Raw genomic sequence first — 18,328 nt, 5'->3', positions numbered from 1 at the left:
AATTATTAAGTATGGCATGGAAAGGAAGTAAGATAAAGTAAAATCCTATATAGAAGACAATGCTCTCACTTTACAGAAAACATGCCATGCCAGGCAGTTATTATTTTATCATCTAATGAATGGGAGAAGTAATTCTGTTCCTGAAATTCATGATGTGATATTTGCTAGTACTGTATGTATATGGTGAGCTGCTTAGTACTTTCACAGCTAAATGGCATTCTCCAGTGATTTTAGGTTTCCTTGTCCTGAGTTATTCAGGCAGAATTGTGCTTAATACAGGGACATACCCATGCTGGTATATTCATTTTATTGTACCTACACAGGCTATGAGGGCTATTTCTGTAAATTAGTGCTCACTAAATACAAATACCAATCATGGTATAGTCATATGGTATCTCACTGCACATTATTAATAAATATCACCTTGAGCATGTGCAAAAATGACCCAACTCCAAATGGCATAAAGCTGCTTCATGAAATGATAACTGCCCTCTCACTGAGAATAGCAGCTACATTTACTGATAGTTAAGTTACAGGAATGTTCTAGAAGAATCCTGATGTATAAGGACTCGTGGCAACTTCCCCACTTAAGCACATTGCATGAAGTCCTGTCTATACTCGCTCCCCCAAACACACCCAGTAGCATTTCCACACCAGACAGATGTCATTGAAGAGTCAATGCAATGTAAACTGTCACTTATAAATGCCTGCACATGCATGTCATGGGAAGAATTGTACAATATATACATATATTATACCTGGGAGCATTCAATATTAGCTCATCTTGAAACTGCCAGGTTTGATGTTTAAGTGCAGACTGCTGGAAGCTCAGTAATAACCACAAAATTGCACTTGTGATATTAACCTCATGTATCACTGCCCTCAGTTAAAGCGCACTAAGGAAAAGTGAACTCCTTAGGGCCCTTGCACTTATCTGCGTCATCTGTGGCAATGGTTCTTGCAGTTCAAACTGCCATATGCAGGCATAGAGTTTCATGGCACCTCACTTCTTTGGGCACAAAATAAAAGTTGGGGGCTTCCTATGAAATGTCAACCTACTGCCCCCAGCCAGCCTCTCATGAATACAGGAGTATTTATAAGGGCACATATGGCTCATTTATGAATGGTGAGGCCGGGTGCAGAAAATAAAAAAAATTGCACTAACCACCATGTTTTTAGATTTGTATCCGGTTGGACAATAAGCTCCCACAGGCAAAAGACTTTGGAGAAGGTTCAGTAATACCACAGGGTCATTGGCTGCATAGTCACAAAAACAATTAATTTAGAAAGCTCACCATTCAATATTCACTTTAGCATGTCTCTCTTAATGTTCAGTCTGAGTAATAAATTGAGTAATTAAATGCACCAAAGTACAGGCACCATTATCTATTAAACCAAACATGGTATATACTGAGCATAGGCCCCTCTCCAGTGCAGCACTAAGCTAAGAATAACCCTCATGTAAATATTTGAAATATATATCAGCACAAATGTAACGCTCGCACACAATACCAGGAAATCTAACATATGTGTGACTTCATATAGTCTGTACACCACACACTTTGTGTCCTTGGGAGAGCAAAATTGGCACTTTGTTGCTGCACATATTTATGCTCCTCTACACACAAATCCATGGGTTTTGTCCCAATTAAATGTTATTTACTTGGGTCTGCAGCAGCTGTCTGATGTGATCCCCTCTCTCCACACTAAAGCCTTGGTTACAGCCCTGGAGAGGAGAAAAGCTGTATAAGTATCTGTTGCTCAGAGCCTTCAAGATGCTTTCGCAGCTGAGTGAAGATAAGCGAGGCCGGTGACTAGGAGCTATATTTAGTTTGTGTAGTGTGCTAAGGGGGTGGAGGTTATTAGTAACATAAAACCTTGTTGCCTTGTCAGATTCTGAGGGGCTGACACATTCCAGATCGAAAAATAAACCGAGTAAGAAATCAGAGAGGCACATACATGGGAAAGTGGCCACCGAGTACGGTCGGCAGGAAGAGCTACAGAACTCTGGGGACACAAAGATTGTCGTTATCCTCCCATTTCACTCTTTTTCAAAGCTGTGCAAGTGTGCGTATGCACAACATTTGTGACACAAGGATAAACTAAACATAGTGTGGTCAGACATAACATAAAATAGTTTGCAATGTACCATGCACTATAATGTACTTGCCTTGATACTCAGACCATACAGTGCCACATTTTGCACATTGGTTTTAATGGATCATTTAAGCTCAATGTTTCAGTGGTGAAAAGACACAAGGAAATTTGATAACTGTTCAAAAATCTGTGGGAGAAACACATATAGGCCTTCATAGTTCATAACAAATTTACAAATGTATAGAAACATTGAGGCAACTGTCACCTTGCTATAGTTCCAGGGGTACCCATGGCAAAAATAAGCACTCACCCCAAATCTCACCCTACCTGTCCTTCTGGCTCATAACAAGGTTACAGATAAACAGTATAGAAACACTGGGGTAACAGTCACCCTGCTATAGTTCCAGGGGTACCCAGGGCACAAATAGGCACTCACCCCAAATCTCACCCATATGGGCCTTCAGGCTGGGCCCCATTTGCTCAAAACCAGGTTAAAGATAAATAGAAACATTGGGGTCACCCTGCTGTAATTCTAGGGGTACCCAGGGAACCAAGAAGCACTTCCCCCATATGTCACACTAACTGGCCTTTTGGCTTGCCCCCCTTGGCTCATAACAAGGTTATAGATATATACAGAAACATTGAGGTAACAATCACCCTGCTGTAGTTCCAGGACACAAATAAGCAGCCTTCAGGCTGGGCCCCCTTAGCTCATAACAAGGTTACATATATATAGAAACATTGGGGTAACAGTCACCCTGCTATAGTTCCAGGGGTATCCATGGCAGAAAATAAGCACTCACCCCAAATCCCGCAAAAAATATGTAATTAAAAATGTATTTCATTATTCAGTCAGTCTGTGACACTTTTGATCACCACTTTTAGGGAGAACCATTGAGATCTAGAAATCTTCTTTCACCTGAAGTCACTTTGAGTTAATTTGAAGCGTTATGTCTTTTCAAGTCTCTAATGTCTCTCATTAGTCACTGAAGCATGCAGGTGGGGGGCTTCCTTCCCCATCCTTGGGTCCTCTTATGGTGTTGTGGGAACAACAGGCAAATGCCTTTTCTGCCATAATTTTAAAATGCCAACTCTTAATTCACCTTTAAATATTTTAATTTGACAAAGTGTAAATGATAGTCTTTGCATAAATAGGATTCCAGTTTTAGTAATCACTCACTTGGTGTTGCTTGCATTATTTTACCCTTTTGTTTTATCAATGATTTGGTTCTCTTAATATGTTTCATGATAAATAACTAAACAGCGCAAGATTGTAGCCATCTTTCGTAATCACACAAGCGTTGATCTATTGGGATTGTTCTTGGCTTATTCAATGATATTGATTCAATTTAACTCACTTTCTTTGTTTCCGAAGCTGAAATTGATTCCCAAGCGGAACTTGCTGGGTGACAAATACCTACACAAATCCTCTGTTCCTTCGTGCTGAGATGGGTGAGATTGTTTATCTCTGCCCTGGAATCTGTTTCACACAAAGGATTTGCAGAGGTAACAATGATGGCATTCATCGCTTTAAGGGTTTCTAAACGTCTGAACCTTTTTAATGTAGAGGTGTTAAATGTTTATTAACATACAGAAATTACAACATGTCTAGTAACCAATATGGTAGTACATGCTGGTCAAATGTTCAAAAGCAAATATGTTTTTTAGTGCTATGGGTTGGACCTGGAGTTGTGCCATGGCCCAGCTCCAACAGCAAAATGGAAAGAAACAGAAGTAAAGTGGTGTTTGGACTCCTGCAAGAGGCAACCCATTATGAGTGAACCGATGCCTGTGTAACCCTTCCAATGGTTTCTAGTTAGTGACATCCTCTTTATATTCGCATATAACTAGCCACAGGTCTTTCATTTCTCTTCTGCTGGAGAATATCTGTATACGGGATCTTGTAAATATTATCACTGAATACAGAGGCGGACAACCCTACTTACAAAAGTGTCAGCAAAAAAGTGGTGGAAGGCTTCAAACTTGAAGCTCAGCCCCTGGGATGGAGCCAGATCTAAAGCCCTTCATGTTTAAGGCCTCCCTAGAGACCAAACACACAGTATCTAATTAAAGATCACAGCTCTTTTTTCCAAGCCACCAGACACAATCTTTTGCCAGAGATGTCATGGCTTGGCCATCTGCCCAGCTTTTTGCCCTCTAGCAGTGTAAAGAGAAGAAAACACCTCCATAAGTGACGCATCTATTGGTCAGCGAGAGGGAGTTAAGCAGCAGGAGATGTGAAAATTCAAAAGGTTCAGCTTGTAGGAGGCAATTCAGAGCTATGTCTGTAGGGTATGTTGAGCACTTCAAATTGAGAATTGGGCTCCATTTATTAAGGGGAAAATAGCCTTCAAAATTTTGTAGCATTGTATCCAATAAAGACGTTTAAAATAGGAAGTGGTCAAGTACAGATTCTGAAAACTTTATGTTGTACTTACTGGCCAAAGAGATGCTTAAACATCAATGCCAGACACATGAAAAACTGGTGTTCCTCAGTTTATTTCTATTTTTAGAATTAAAAAAAAAGTATATAAATACTAGTGGGGGTCATTGCTGTATATAAATACTAGTGGGGGTCATTGCTGTGCTAAATAAAACCTTTCAGGGCTTGCTTTGTATACATAAATAATAAATAAATGAACCCCCAACCACGGTGAATAGACAAAATACTGTAGGGTGCCACTGATTGTTAGTTACTCCCTGGATACAAGCATGGATCCATACTTGTCCATGTCCCTAACCCAACTAGCAACACCTTATTCTCATCAAACATAGCCACATAACCTAAACACTCTCTCAGTCTCTCCCATTGCCACAGGTCCTCTGTGTGGACTCCTTCCTATACCCCACTAATGACAGCGCTGCATTTGTGCTGTTCCTCTATAAATACCAAATGTGGGGATGCCATTCTCCACACATGCTAAATAAGGGCCAGTACTACTGTGTTGTTCAGATACAGTGGAGGTCTTGCTGGGCATGTGATCATAAAGAATCATGGGGGAGTCTTGCTCACAGATTACATGTCAAATGCGAAAGCAGATAATGTTTGTTCACCTGTTTCTGACACATAAATGCAATTCATGAGGCAAGAAATGTCTAGGGTGTGAGAGCTAGCAGGCTATGGATGGGACTGTAGTGAAATTAGAGCAAGATTAACTGATAGATACGAAATATACCAAATCTAGGGTTCTTGGCATGCATTTATGGACAATATTTCAGTGCATTGCCCAGAACACCCTGTAGAAGAGCATGCATGTATATGGTGAAACCATGTTTTTGTTTTGTCACCTGTCTTTATTAGGGATGTCGCGGACTGTTCGCCGGCGAACTTGTTCGCGCGAACATCGACTGTTCGCGCTCGCCAAATGTTCGCGAACGTCGCGCGACGTTCGCCATTTTGGGTTCGCCTTAGCTGGCGCTTTTTTTTGACCTCTCACCCCAGACCAGCAGATACATGGCAGCCAATCAGGAAGCTCTCCCTCCTGGACCACCCCCACACCCCCTGGACCACTCCCCTTCCATATATAAACTGAAGCCCTGCAGCGTTTTTTCATTCTGCCTGTGTGTGCTTGGAAGAGCTAGTGTAGGGAGAGAGCTGTTAGTGATTTGAGGGACAGTTGATAGTAAGTTTGCTGGCTAGTAATCTACTTGATACTGCTCTGTATTGGAGGGACAGAACTCTGCAGGGATTTGAGGGACATTTTAGGTTAGGTAGCTTTGCTGGCTAGTAATCTACCTTCTACTGCAGTGCTCTGTATGTAGCTGCTGTGGGCACTGATCTCTTCTGATCTCATCTGCTGACTGCTGTAATAACCCAATAGTCCTTGTAAGGACTGCTTTTATTTTCTTTTTTGTTTTTTTACTTTGCTACTATAAGAGCCCAGTGCTATTAGTCTAGCTGTGTTGGGGAGTGGGACTGGTGTGCTACTGTGCTGCTCCTAGTAGTTCAGCAACACCAACCCGAGTAATTTTTTTTTTTTAATATACATATATTTTTTTTTTTTTTTACTTACAGTGCTGTTTGCTGTTCTTCATAGTAGTGCACCAATAGTAGTGCACTTGCAGGCATTATTTGCCCAGTGTGTTCTTCAAACAACTGCCATCTAGCTGTGTGAGCTTTTTCACATTCTGTCTAAATATCAATAATAATACCGTCTCCAGAACCACCACCCGAGTGACGTTTTTCAAGCAGCAATAATATATTCCGTATCCACTGCTGTATACGTTGCCCTTGCAGGCATTGTTTGCCCAGTGTGTTCTTCAAACAACTGCCATCTAGCTGTGTGAGCTTTTTCACATTCTGTCTAAATATCAATAATAATACCGTCTCCAGAAACACCACCCGAGTGACGTTTTTCAAGCAGCAATAATATATTCCGTATCCACTGCTGTAGTAGTGTATACGTTGACCTTGTAGGCATTGTTTGCCCAGTGTGTTCTTCAAACAACTGCCATCTAGCTGTGTGAGCTTTTTCACATTCTGTCTAAATATCAATAATAATACCGTCTCCAGAACCACCACCCGAGTGACGTTTTTCAAGCAGCAATAATATATTCCGTATCCACTGCTGTAGTAGTGTATATGTTGACCTTGCAGGCATTGTTTCAATTTGTTTGCCCAGTGTGTTCTTCAAACAACTGCCATCTAGCTGTGTGAGCTTTTTCACATTCTGTCTAAATATCAATAATAATACCGTCTCCAGAACCACCACCCGAGTGACGTTTTTCAAGCAGCAATAATATATTCCGTATCCACTGCTGTAGTAGTGTATATGTTGACCTTGTAGGCATTGTTTGCCCAGTGTGTTCTTCAAACAACTGCCATCTAGCTGTGTGAGCTTTTTCACATTCTGTCTAAATATCAATAATAATACCGTCTCCAGAACCACCACCCGAGTGACGTTTTTCAAGCAGCAATAATATATTCCGTATCCACTGCTGTAGTAGTGTATACGTTGACCTTGCAGGCATTGTTTCAATTTGTTTGCCCAGTGTGTTCTTCAAACAACTGTCCAGTGTTATATTTACCGCACCCTCACCTTGTCCACTTTCCTGCACTGGTGGTGCTGGTTCACCGCAGGCCCGGCAAGGCCCCTCAACAAATTGCAGTATAATCACGGCTCCGCACACACTTCATAATCAGCAGGTTATTTATTGTTATTTTCACCACACATCAACGTTTCGGGGGGTTTTCACCACCCTTCATCAGGATGAAGGGTGGTGAAAACCCCCCGAAACGTTGATGTGTGGTGAAAATAACAATAAATAACCTGCTGATTATGAAGTGTGTGCGGAGCCGTGATTATACTGCAATTTCTTCAAACAACTGCCATCTAGCTGTGTGAGCTTTTTCGCATTCTGTCTAAATATCAATAATAATACCGTCTCCAGAAACACCACCTGAGTTGTTGTTGTTGTTTTAAAAATAATGCCAGGCAAAGGCAGGCCGCCACGCAGAGGCACTAGGGGCTGTGCTGCTATGCTATCCTGTGGCCCTAGGAAATTGCCCAGTTTTAAAAAGGCAATGACCCTGAACTCCCAAAATGCTGAAGAGGTAGTTGACTGGCTTACACAGCACACCCCATCCTCTACCGTTTCTAACTTTACCACAACATCCTCATCCTCCACTGCTATGGGCACCCCCACGTAACACTTCCTCCACCACCGGCGCCCCTTCTTCACTGGAGTCAGAGGAGTTATTTTCACATGAGTTTCTTGAACTGAGTGATGCGCAACCATTATTGGCAGAAGAAGATGAAGGAGATGAGGACGTTACACCAGATTTAATTCTGGCAGAGAACACAACAGAGATGGACATAATGAGTGATGAGGAGGTCCCCGCTGCTGCTTCCTTCTGTGAGCTGTTAGAAGAAATTGATGCATCTGAGGAGAATGATGATGAGGAGATTGATGTTTTGTGGGTGCCCAGTAGAAGAGAGCAAGAGGAGGATAGTTCAGATGGAGAGACGGAGAGTCAGAGAGGCAGGAGGAGAATAAGACTTAGAAGAAGCAGGGAGGACAGCTCGCAGGGAACAGTAGGGCAACAGCGTGTATCGGCACCTGTGGTCAGCCGGCCAACGCACCCGCCATTGCCGCCAACGCCGCCAACTTCTACTGTTACCGCCAGATTGCCAGCTTCAAAAAGGTCAGCAGTGTGGGATTTTTTTAATGTGTGTGCCTCTGACAAAAGCGTTGTAATTTGCAATGAGTGCAGTCAGAAACTGAGTCTTGGGAAGCCCAACAGCCACATAGGTACAACTTCTATGCGAAGGCACATGAACGGCAAGCACAAAGCACTTTGGGAGCAACACCTCAAAGGCAACAGACAAACTAAAAGCCACCCTCCTTCTGGTCCAGCATCTTACTGCTCTACCTCTGCTGTCCTTGACCCGTCTGAACCACCCTCCACTCCGCCTTCCACCTTGACCACCAGTTCCCATTCCCAGTCATCTGCCCCCAGCCAAGTTTCTGTGAGGGCCATGTTTGAGCGTAAGAAGCCAATGTCTGCGAGTCACCCCCTTGCCTGGAGTCTGACAGCTGGCTTGTCTGCACTCTTAGCCCGCCAGCTTTTACCATACCAGCTGGTGGACTCTGAGGCCTTCCGCAAATTTGTAGCAATTGGGACACCGCAGTGGAAGGTACCCAGCTGCAATTTTTTTTCAAAAAAGGGAATACCACACCTGTACCACCATGTGCAGAGCCAAGTCACCGCATCTCTGTCACTTAGTGTTGGGCCAAAGGTCCATATGACTACTGACGCATGGTCCTCCAAGCATGGTCAGGGCAGGTATGTCACCTACACTGCCCACTGGGTGAACTTGGTAATGGCTGGGAAGCAGGGAATGTGTGGCTCAACAACAACAGTGGAGTTGGTGTCACCGCCACGGATTGCACGCGGTTCTGCCACCACCTCTACTCCTCCTTCGCTCTCTACCTCGTCTTCTTCCTCTTCTTCCTCCTCTGCTGCTGGGTCCTCCTCCTCCACACCTGTGCACCCCCAGCTCCCCCTAGGCTATTCGACGTGCCAGGTACGCCGTTGTCATGCTGTCTTGGGGATGACGTGCCTGGAAGGCAGAAACCATACCGGATCTGTACTCCTGTCATCTCTGCAGTCACAGGCCGATCGGTGGCTGACCCCACACCAACTGAAGATCGGAAAAGTGGTGTGTGACAACGGAAGCAATCTGTTGGCAGCACTGAGACTGGGCAATTTAACACATGTGCCCTGCATGGCACATGTTCTGAATTTAATAGTCCAACGTTTTGTCTCGAAGTACCCAGGATTCCAGGACGTTCTCAGGCAGTCCAGGAAGGTGTCGGCCCATTTCAGACGTTCCTACACAGCCATGGCACGCCTTGCTGACATTCAGCAGCGGTACAACATGCCAGTCAGGCGTTTAATTTGCGACAGCCAGACTCGCTGGAATTCAACGCTCCTCATGTTGGAACGTCTGCTGCAACAACAAAGAGCCGTCAATGAATACCTGTTTGAACTGGGTGGTAGGACTGGATCTGCAGAGCTGGGGATTTTTTTCCCACGTTACTGGGTGCTTATGCGCGATGCCTGCAGGCTCATGCGCCCTTTTGAAGAGGTTACAAACATGGTCAGTCGCACCGAAGGCACCATCAGCGACCTAATACCCTTTGCTTTCTTCCTGGAGCGTGCCGTGCGACGAGTGACAGATGAGGCTGTAGACCAGCGTGACGAGGAGCAGGAAGCGCACGATTTCTGGTCGGAATCACCAGAACGAGCCCAGGCACCTGCTGCAACGCAGGGAGAGGTGTCAGAAGTGGAGTCAGAGGAGGAAGGTGGCTTTGTGGAGGAGGAGGACCAACAGGAGCAGGCTTCCCAGGGGGCTTGTGGTGACCTTTTGGGGACCCCTGGTCTTGTACGTGGCTGGGGGGAGGAGACCGTTGATGATGTAGTCCTTGATAACGAGGAAGCGGAGATGGATACCTCTGCATCCAACCTTGTGAAAATGGGGTCTTTCATGCTGTCATGCCTGTTGAAGGACCCCCGTATCAAGAGGCTTAAGGAGAAGGACCTGTACTGGGTCGCAACGCTACTAGACCCTCGGTACAAGCATAAAGTGGCAGAAATGTTACCAACGTACCACAAGTCCGAAAGGATGCTGCATTTACAAACCAGCCTGCAAAACATGTTGTACAATGCTTTTAAGGGTGATGTCACTTCAGGAACTCATCAACATTCCAGGGCAGAGGTGCCAGTAATCCTGCCACGAGCGCACCTGCAAGGACAAAGCACTTTGGCCACTCTGTAAAGTCAGACATGCAAATGTTTTTCAGTCCAAGGCAGCGCCAGAACCCTTCTGGATCCACCCTCAAAGAACGCCTCGACCGGCAGGTAGCGGACTACCTGGCATTAACTGCAGATATCGACACTCTGAGGAGCGATGAACCCCTGGACTACTGGGTGCGCAGGCTTGATCTGTGGCCAGAGCTGTCACAATTTGCCATGAACCTCTTGTCTTGCCCCGCCTCAAGTGTCCTCTCAGAAAGAACCTTCAGTGCAGCAGGAGGGATTGTAACTGAGAAGAGAACTCGCCTAGGTCACAAAAGTGTGGATTACCTGACCTTTATTAAAATGAACGAGGCGTGGATCTCGGAGGGTTACTGCACGCCGGAAGACTTGTTCTGACTCCCCATGCAGCTGTCCTTCTCTGCACGCCTCATGACTCCACACACAGCTGTCCTTTAGCGTCCTCCTCCCTCCGCCACCGTTACAAACTAGGGTGCAAACCCTACTGGTTTCATTTGAATCCAGGTAAATCCTGAGTTTTTCTGGCCTCTGTGCTTCAGTGGCTGCAACCAAAAAAATTCATATTTTCAGCATTTATATGGCATATTTTTTCTGGCCTCTGTGCTTCAGTGGCTGCGACAAATTTTTTTTTATATTTTCAGCATTTATATGGCATATTTTTTCTGGCCTCTGTGCTGCAGTGGCTGCGACAAAAAAAAATGAATATTTTCAGCATTTATATGGCATAATTTTCTGGCCTCTGTGCTTCAGTGGCTGCGACAAAAAAAAAAGAATATTTTCAGCATTTATATGGCATATTTTTTCTGGCCTCTGTGCTTCAGTGGCTGCGACAAAAAAAATGACTATTTTCAGCATTTATATGGCATATTTTTTCTGGCCTCTGTGCTTCAGTGGCTGCGACCAAAAAAATGACTATTTTCAACATTTATATGGCATATTTTTTCTGGCCTCTGTGCTTCAGTGGCTGCGACAAAAAAAATGACTATTTTTAGCATTTATATGGCATATTTTTTCTGGCCTCTGTGCTTCAGTGGCTGCGACCAAAAAAAATTCATATTTTCAGCATTTATATGGCATATTTTTTCTGGCCTCTGTGCTTCAGTGGCTGCGACAAAAAAATGACTATTTTTAGCATTTATATGGCATATTTTTTCTGGCCTCTGTGCTTCAGTGGCTGCGACCAAAAAAAATTCATATTTTCAGCATTTATATGGCATATTTTTTCTGGCCTCTGTGCTTCAGTGGCTGCGACAAATTTTTTTTATATTTTTAGCATTTATATGGCATATTTTTTCTGGCCTCTGTGCTTCAGTGGTTGCGACAAAAAAAAATTATATTTTTAGCATTCATATGGCATATTTTTTCTGGCCTCTGTGCTTCAGTGGCTGCGACAAAAAAAAATTCATATTTTCAGCATTTATATGGCATATTTTTTCTGGCCTCTGTGCTTCAGTGGTTGCGACAAAAAAAATGACTATTTTTAGCATTTATATGGCATATTTTTTCTGGCCTCTGTGCTTCAGTGGCTGCGACCCAAAAAAATTCATATTTTCAGCATTTATATGGCATATTTTTTCTGGCCTCTGTGCTTCAGTGGCTGCGACAAAAAAAAATTATATTTTTAGCATTCATATGGCATATTTTTTCTGGCCTCTGTGCTTCAGTGGCTGCGACAAAAAAAAATTATATTTTTAGCATTCATATGGCATATTTTTCTGGCCTCTGTGCTTCAGTGGCTGCGACAAAAAAAAATTATATTTTTAGCATTCATATGGCATATTTTTTCTGGCCTCTGTGCTTCAGTGGCTGCGACAAAAAAAATTTATATTTTTAGCATTCATATGGCATATTTTTTCTGGCCTCTGTGCTTCAGTGGCTGCGACAAAAAAAAATTATATTTTTAGCATTCATATGGCATATTTTTTCTGGCCTCTGTGCTTCAGTGGCTCGACAAAAAAAACATAATTTTTCAAGAAAGTACACATGCCTAATTTTTCAGGGTTCTGCAACAGTGGCAAAATCGCATCTTTTATGGTCACCGCAGGTGATCAATAAAGTAGACCAAAACTGGGCCCACACTGCAGAATCAGTGTTTTTTGGTTCACTTCACTGTACATTGAATTACCTCTGCCTGACCGTGCACGTGCGCACAAGCACGGTGACTGCTAAACACACCACTACAGAAATATTGCCACCAACAGGACGAACATCCTGGAGGTGACAAGCTCAACTAGTAATTAACAACTATTATTTGCTCACTTGACAGTATCATTCATTAAAGCTCTTTGCGTTTTTTTGCGTTGCAGTAAGCGCCGCGTTTCGTCGTGAACAGGCTGTAACCTTTACACGACTTGATTGGCATGTAGACGCCGGACGTTTTAAAGCAGTTTATTACACATGTTTAGAAATGTAGTGTGATTTCTGCCCTTTACAGCACAAAACGCAGCGCTGTGTCAACAATGTATTTTTCAGATACATTTTTGCCCTTGATCCCCCTCTGGCATGCCACTGTCCAGGTCGTTGCACCCTTTAAACAACTTTAAAATCATTTTTCTGGCCAGAAATGTCTTTTTTAGCTTTTAAAATTCGCCTTCCCATTGAAGTCTATGGGGTTCGCGACGTTCGCGAACCGTTCGCATTTTTGACGCAAGTTCGCGAATATGTTCGCGAACTTTTTTTCCGACGTTCGCTACATCCCTAGTCTTTATAAAGCTATGATATAAGAGCTGGCATTGATGTTGGGGATAATAGTTCAGAGTTGAACTGGGATGAAGACTTGGATTATCCCACAGCTGTTAGGGGCATATAAGGCCATATTACCTACAAATCTTTGCTAGCATTTTTGTAATGTACAGTGTGCATACCAACATTACTTCCTTCAGAGCAACATGACACATCTTGCAGTCAGCGCACATCTCCTGCAGCCTCTCATCCTAATGTTATACATCGCACAGCCTGTCTGGCACACTGATCAGACTCTTCTTAATTATGAATAACTGGCAAAGTAGTGATCCAGCCTTGGCTCTCTATACATTTTTTAGCTCATTCCTGCCACTGTCCAGAAACACAAAAACAAGGAAGATTTAACCCTGTAGATCAAATTATCTAAAGTACTGACACAAGCAATTTCAGGATTCAATCTTTTACTCGATGGAAGTAAACACATTGCCTAGCTTCACATGCTAACGTGGCCACCACTACTTGGTTAAGGCTAATGTGCATAAGTGCAGGCACAGGTATCACTTGTATGTGCTGTTATGTGTGCCAAAATGAAGTTAACTTTTAGTATGTTATACAATGGCCAATTCTTAGTAACTTTTCAATTCACTATTTTTCGTAGTTTTTGAATTATTTGCCTTTTGCTTCCGACTCTTTGAAAGCTTTAAAACGGGGGGTCATTGATCCTATGTAAAAAAAACAAAACAAATGCTCTGTAAGGCATTTGTTATTTCTACTTTTAATTACTTATCTTTCTATTCAGACCCTCTCCTGTTAATATTCCCATCTCTTATTGAAAGTTTCTAGGGTAATTGGGGCCTTAACAACCAGATTGATGAAATTGCAAATTGGAGAGCTGCTGAATAAAATAACTCAAAAACTACAAATAAAAATGAAAAACAACTGCACATTGTCTTAGAATATCACACTCTACATCATATTAAACAGCCCCTTTAATGAATTGTGACATGATTCCAAGCAAACTTTTCTGTAGCTCATGTTTCTCTAGGCAAGTTAATCGATATTTCCCTTAAAGTAGAAGGAACGCTACTAAAGCAGTTTATTGCCAATAGATTAGCCACAATAGTACAAGCTATAAAACTATATTTATTTTGCAGAATTCTTTACCGTACTTGAGTAAACAGCTCTTGAAGTGTTCTCTGTTTGTTTGGGAAAGCAACTGCCATATTGGCTTGGTGTGACATCACTTCCTGCCTTAGTTTCTCCCTGCTTGCTCATAGCTCTGGGCTCAGATTACAGCAGGAAGGGGGAGAGGAGCAGACTGAGCATGCTCAAGGCCATGCCCTGGAGGTTTAAGATGAAAACAGGAAGTCTGATACAGAAGCCCATGTGTACACAATAGAAGGAAAGAAATGTGGTGTTTCTTTTGACAGAGGACTCAGAGCAGCATTTCTTTGAGTGTTTACTGGTGTATTTATATAGACCTTTCTAATAAAGCTTGATTAATTTTAGCCTTTCCTTCTCCTTTATAGTGATGCTGACACTAAAAAACTTATTTTTAAAATATGAATGTACCATAAAAGTTAGAAAAGCTAGAATCTCAGCCATAAAGCAGGGCATGAGTGCTGCTTACAATGAGTATCAGATAGGACCTGTGCCCCTGGGACAGAATGCTATATCATAAAGCTCTGTACAAGTATAGAATCCGTTATCGAGAAAGTTCCAAATTATGGGAAAGCCATCTCCCATATACTCTATTTTAATCAAATAATTCAAAAATTTTAAACTGATTTCCTTTTTCTCTATAGTAATAAAACAGTAACTTGTACTTGATCCAAACTAGATATAATCAATCATAATTTGAGATAAAAAAATCTAGTTGGGTTAACTTAATGTTTAAATGTTTTTTTTAGTAGACTTAAGGTATGGAGATCCAAATTATGGAAAAACTGCAGGTCCATTCTGGATAACAGGTCGCGTACTTGTTCATTATTGTATAACTCTGTGGTGTTATATAAATAAAATATCATAAATTCAGCCAGGTTCGTTGAGTTTCTGGACTAGCAATTACTTAGATTATGTCAGTATGAGAGGCACCCCAAATGCCCTACAATTACATACTGATCTTATTTCAGGGGTTAGGGGGACCATAATGGCAAAGCTTCATAGCCAATCCAAGATGCTCACTGTTGATACAAATTGTGGCATTAACCATCAAACAGCTTTATCTGTGTGTGGGAGTTATTTTAGGAGTACTGGTATCTGCCTTTACTCCATCCTACTGATTTCCCATGTATTGAAACGTGTATATCTAAGGTCGGTCAGGAGAGTGCCCTATCAGCAGCAGTGTAACTATATAGCGCACAGTGGGGAAATTCTAGGAGATTTCATGATTCTCTATTAGGTATAGTGCACTGTAGGTTTAGGAAATGTTATATGCCTGACAATCTATGTCTAAATGCCAATGCCTCGTGTTTTCAATACCATCCATGTCAAAGATCTGTGTGCCAGGAGTAAATGGCATTATTCTCCTTTATATCATATATTGTATAGTGCAGGAAAGCTGACCACACCAGTAATTCAGGAAGATGGTAACCGCACAGCACTTTAGTTTTAGATATGTATGTAATTGTCGGTCTGTTTAAAGTTACTGTACATACCATTGTACATACCAATGGGTGTTATTGTGAGACACTGCAGTACAGTGTGTTCAGCTGTGACAAATGAAGTGAAAGCAGGATCTATGAGTTAAATCGGGTGTTGACTGCAAAAAAGCAACATGTGTGTCTATATATATATATATATATATATATAAATGTCCAGTTAGTACCCGCACTCTTTCCTTTACAATTTCGTGGGTGCAGCGGTCAAAATAAAAATATATAGCCTTCAGGAAGGACCAGCACTCCACTTGTTCAGGTGATCAAAAAATCTTTTATTTCACATCAAGCGTGTATCCAACGTTTCGGCCCACATTGGGGCCTTTGATAAAGGCCCCAATGTGGGCCGAAACGTTGGATACACGCTTGATGTGAAATAAAAGATTTTTTGATCACCTGAACAAGTGGAGTGCTGGTCCTTCCTGAAGGCTATATATATATATATATATATATATATATATATATATATGTATATATATATATATATATATATATATATATATATATATATAATTGGTTTCAAAGCCTTGCACAAAGTAGGTTCATTTACAACAGCTTTGTTGTTTAGTGCCGTTTACATCCATTATGCCAACCATTAGAAATAGCTATTAGTATCTTATATTTATTTTAACATATGACATCTACAAATGACCAGACCCCCATACAAATAGAATTGACATGTTGCCTACCAAATACTGAGGAAAAAAATCTGTTTCTCTTTCAATCTCAGCCTCATTTATATCACCAGTTGCCATTCAAACTAGTCCATTAGGTACTACCACAATGGATATTTAACAAAATCAATAAAATATAAATGCAAAAATAAACTCAGGTAATAACCTAAACCCCTTTAAGAGGACATCCATACCCCCATTGCAATGATCAGCCTGTGGCACATTCTGGCATCTTATGCCTGATTTGCTGCTTACAGTTTTAAGCCCAATCCTTGGTGGCCATAATTGGACAACTGAGCGCATTCCATTTTATTCAATTAGTTGGGTTCCATTTATTATTTGTCCCTCAGACAACAGATGATTGACATATGGTCTCATATGCACAAAACAAAATTTGGGTGAAATGAATCCAGTGACAATGACTCCCAGACAATACAGCTCACAGAATTATATCAACACAACCTAGGAGTTATATTTCAAACACAAGCTGAAAACATAATGCAGGATGGTCACCACCATAAATTAGTAAAGGGCTATGAGACCTTTGACTGGCCATTTGTACTTTACCACATTTCAAAAAGTTTTGAAGAATGCTAGATTCATTGCCCATGCTGTGATATTACTCTACTATGGCCAACTGCCCAAAACTTATAATTACCTTCTAATTCAATGATTGCCAGCACAGCAGAGGTAATAGCCTCCCCCAGGGGATTCTGGGCCACACACGTGTACACTCCAGCGTCTTCCACCTGGCTGTCCCTGATGCATAGAGTCCCATATTCCTCTCCTCCAGGTTGGATGGGTTCCTGGTTCTTGTACCAGTTTAGGGTTGGCAGTGGGTGCCCTGCCACTGCCACCTTTAGGCAAATGTCACAGCCTGTGCCTATAGCAGCATTTTTCAGCTTCCGGACAAACTGAGGGGGAGAGGGCTGCCCAGCTTCAGCCATTAACTTGGGATGTTTTGGGGGAATACCTGGGCTTGGTGGAGACCTAAATTTTTGAGTTGGTGAGATAGGGGCTTCTTCTTCATTTCGGGCTAGGTTCTTCCTCCCATGGGCACGGTGCATGGTCACTTCTTTGTTAAAACTGATGCTTGAGGGGATGATAATTAAACCTGCAATTACCTCCTCGTTCAGTGTTGTCTTCCCTGCAAAGAGCAGCCAGTGGCAGAGTTGTGTCCCAGCAGATGTCCTGGTCTGATGAATATGTGTTATGTGCGGGGAATGCAAGATGGGAACCCAAGCACTTCACCTGTTTCTTGCTATTCTCTGCACAGGGAGAGATTATGAAGAGGAGGCAGTTCCTGACAAAGTGGCACTGGTGAGAGTGGGCATTACAGCTTGTGTTACAGATGGTGACACTCTTTACTACATAAAGTTCAGCGCCTGCGCATTCAATTTCTCCCCTCGTTCTTCTAACCTGTATTCAGGTAGCTTTAATTCTTCTTCAGGTCTTGCATGGTAAGAGACCATGGACATCCCCAGATCTTCTCCCTTTCCCCTTCAAAGTCTCTCCTGCAAAAGAGACCCTGTCGTCCCTCTGAGCTCTCAAATTAGCCCCCACCGTTCCTAATGACCCCCCCCCTTCTCTAGTGCTCCAAAAGTAGCACTGACAGCTGCCTCCCCTCTTGATATGTGACATAACTTGGCTTCAGCATTTTACTCCCCCCATCCTTCCCTCACCCCTCTGAACACTGGCCACCCCCAGCTATCATCTCCTTGTGCAAAGAATAGTAACGAGGCAGGAACTTGCCATATTCAGCAGGGGTGAGCTGAGACAGACAGGTTGAGGGGATGGGCAACAAAAGGTAGGGGGAAAGGGTCACGTCACTTTGCTACAGACTGAAACATTTCATCATACATGGGTTCCTCCATTAAGTATGCATAACCCTGAGAAACAATTTCCCCATCATTGAACTCCAAGATATGTTAAATAAA

The 18,328-nt window shown here is 42.5% G+C and overlaps 1 protein-coding gene across 3 annotated transcripts in view; it reads right to left on the bottom strand.

Moving 5' to 3' along the window:
- The window catches only part of LOC108701290 (striated muscle preferentially expressed protein kinase-like), a 134,644-nt gene extending 116,700 nt beyond the window's left edge, over positions 1–17,944 (bottom strand). For all 3 annotated transcript variants that reach the window (XM_041575968.1, XM_041575969.1, XM_041575970.1), the window contains exon 1: positions 17,050–17,944. In XM_041575968.1, coding sequence (XP_041431902.1) covers positions 17,050–17,458 — 409 coding nt within the window. In that variant the 5' untranslated portion in view covers positions 17,459–17,944. The remainder of the gene's footprint in view (positions 1–17,049) is intronic.
- Between the last annotated feature and the right edge of the window lie 384 nt (positions 17,945–18,328).

The sequence above is a fragment of the Xenopus laevis genome, chromosome 9_10L (genome assembly GCF_017654675.1).
Source record: "Xenopus laevis strain J_2021 chromosome 9_10L, Xenopus_laevis_v10.1, whole genome shotgun sequence".
NCBI classification, from domain to species: Eukaryota; Metazoa; Chordata; class Amphibia; order Anura; family Pipidae; genus Xenopus; species Xenopus laevis.
Note: the sequence above shows the minus strand (reverse complement) of the source record. Positions and strands in the feature narration are given on the sequence as shown.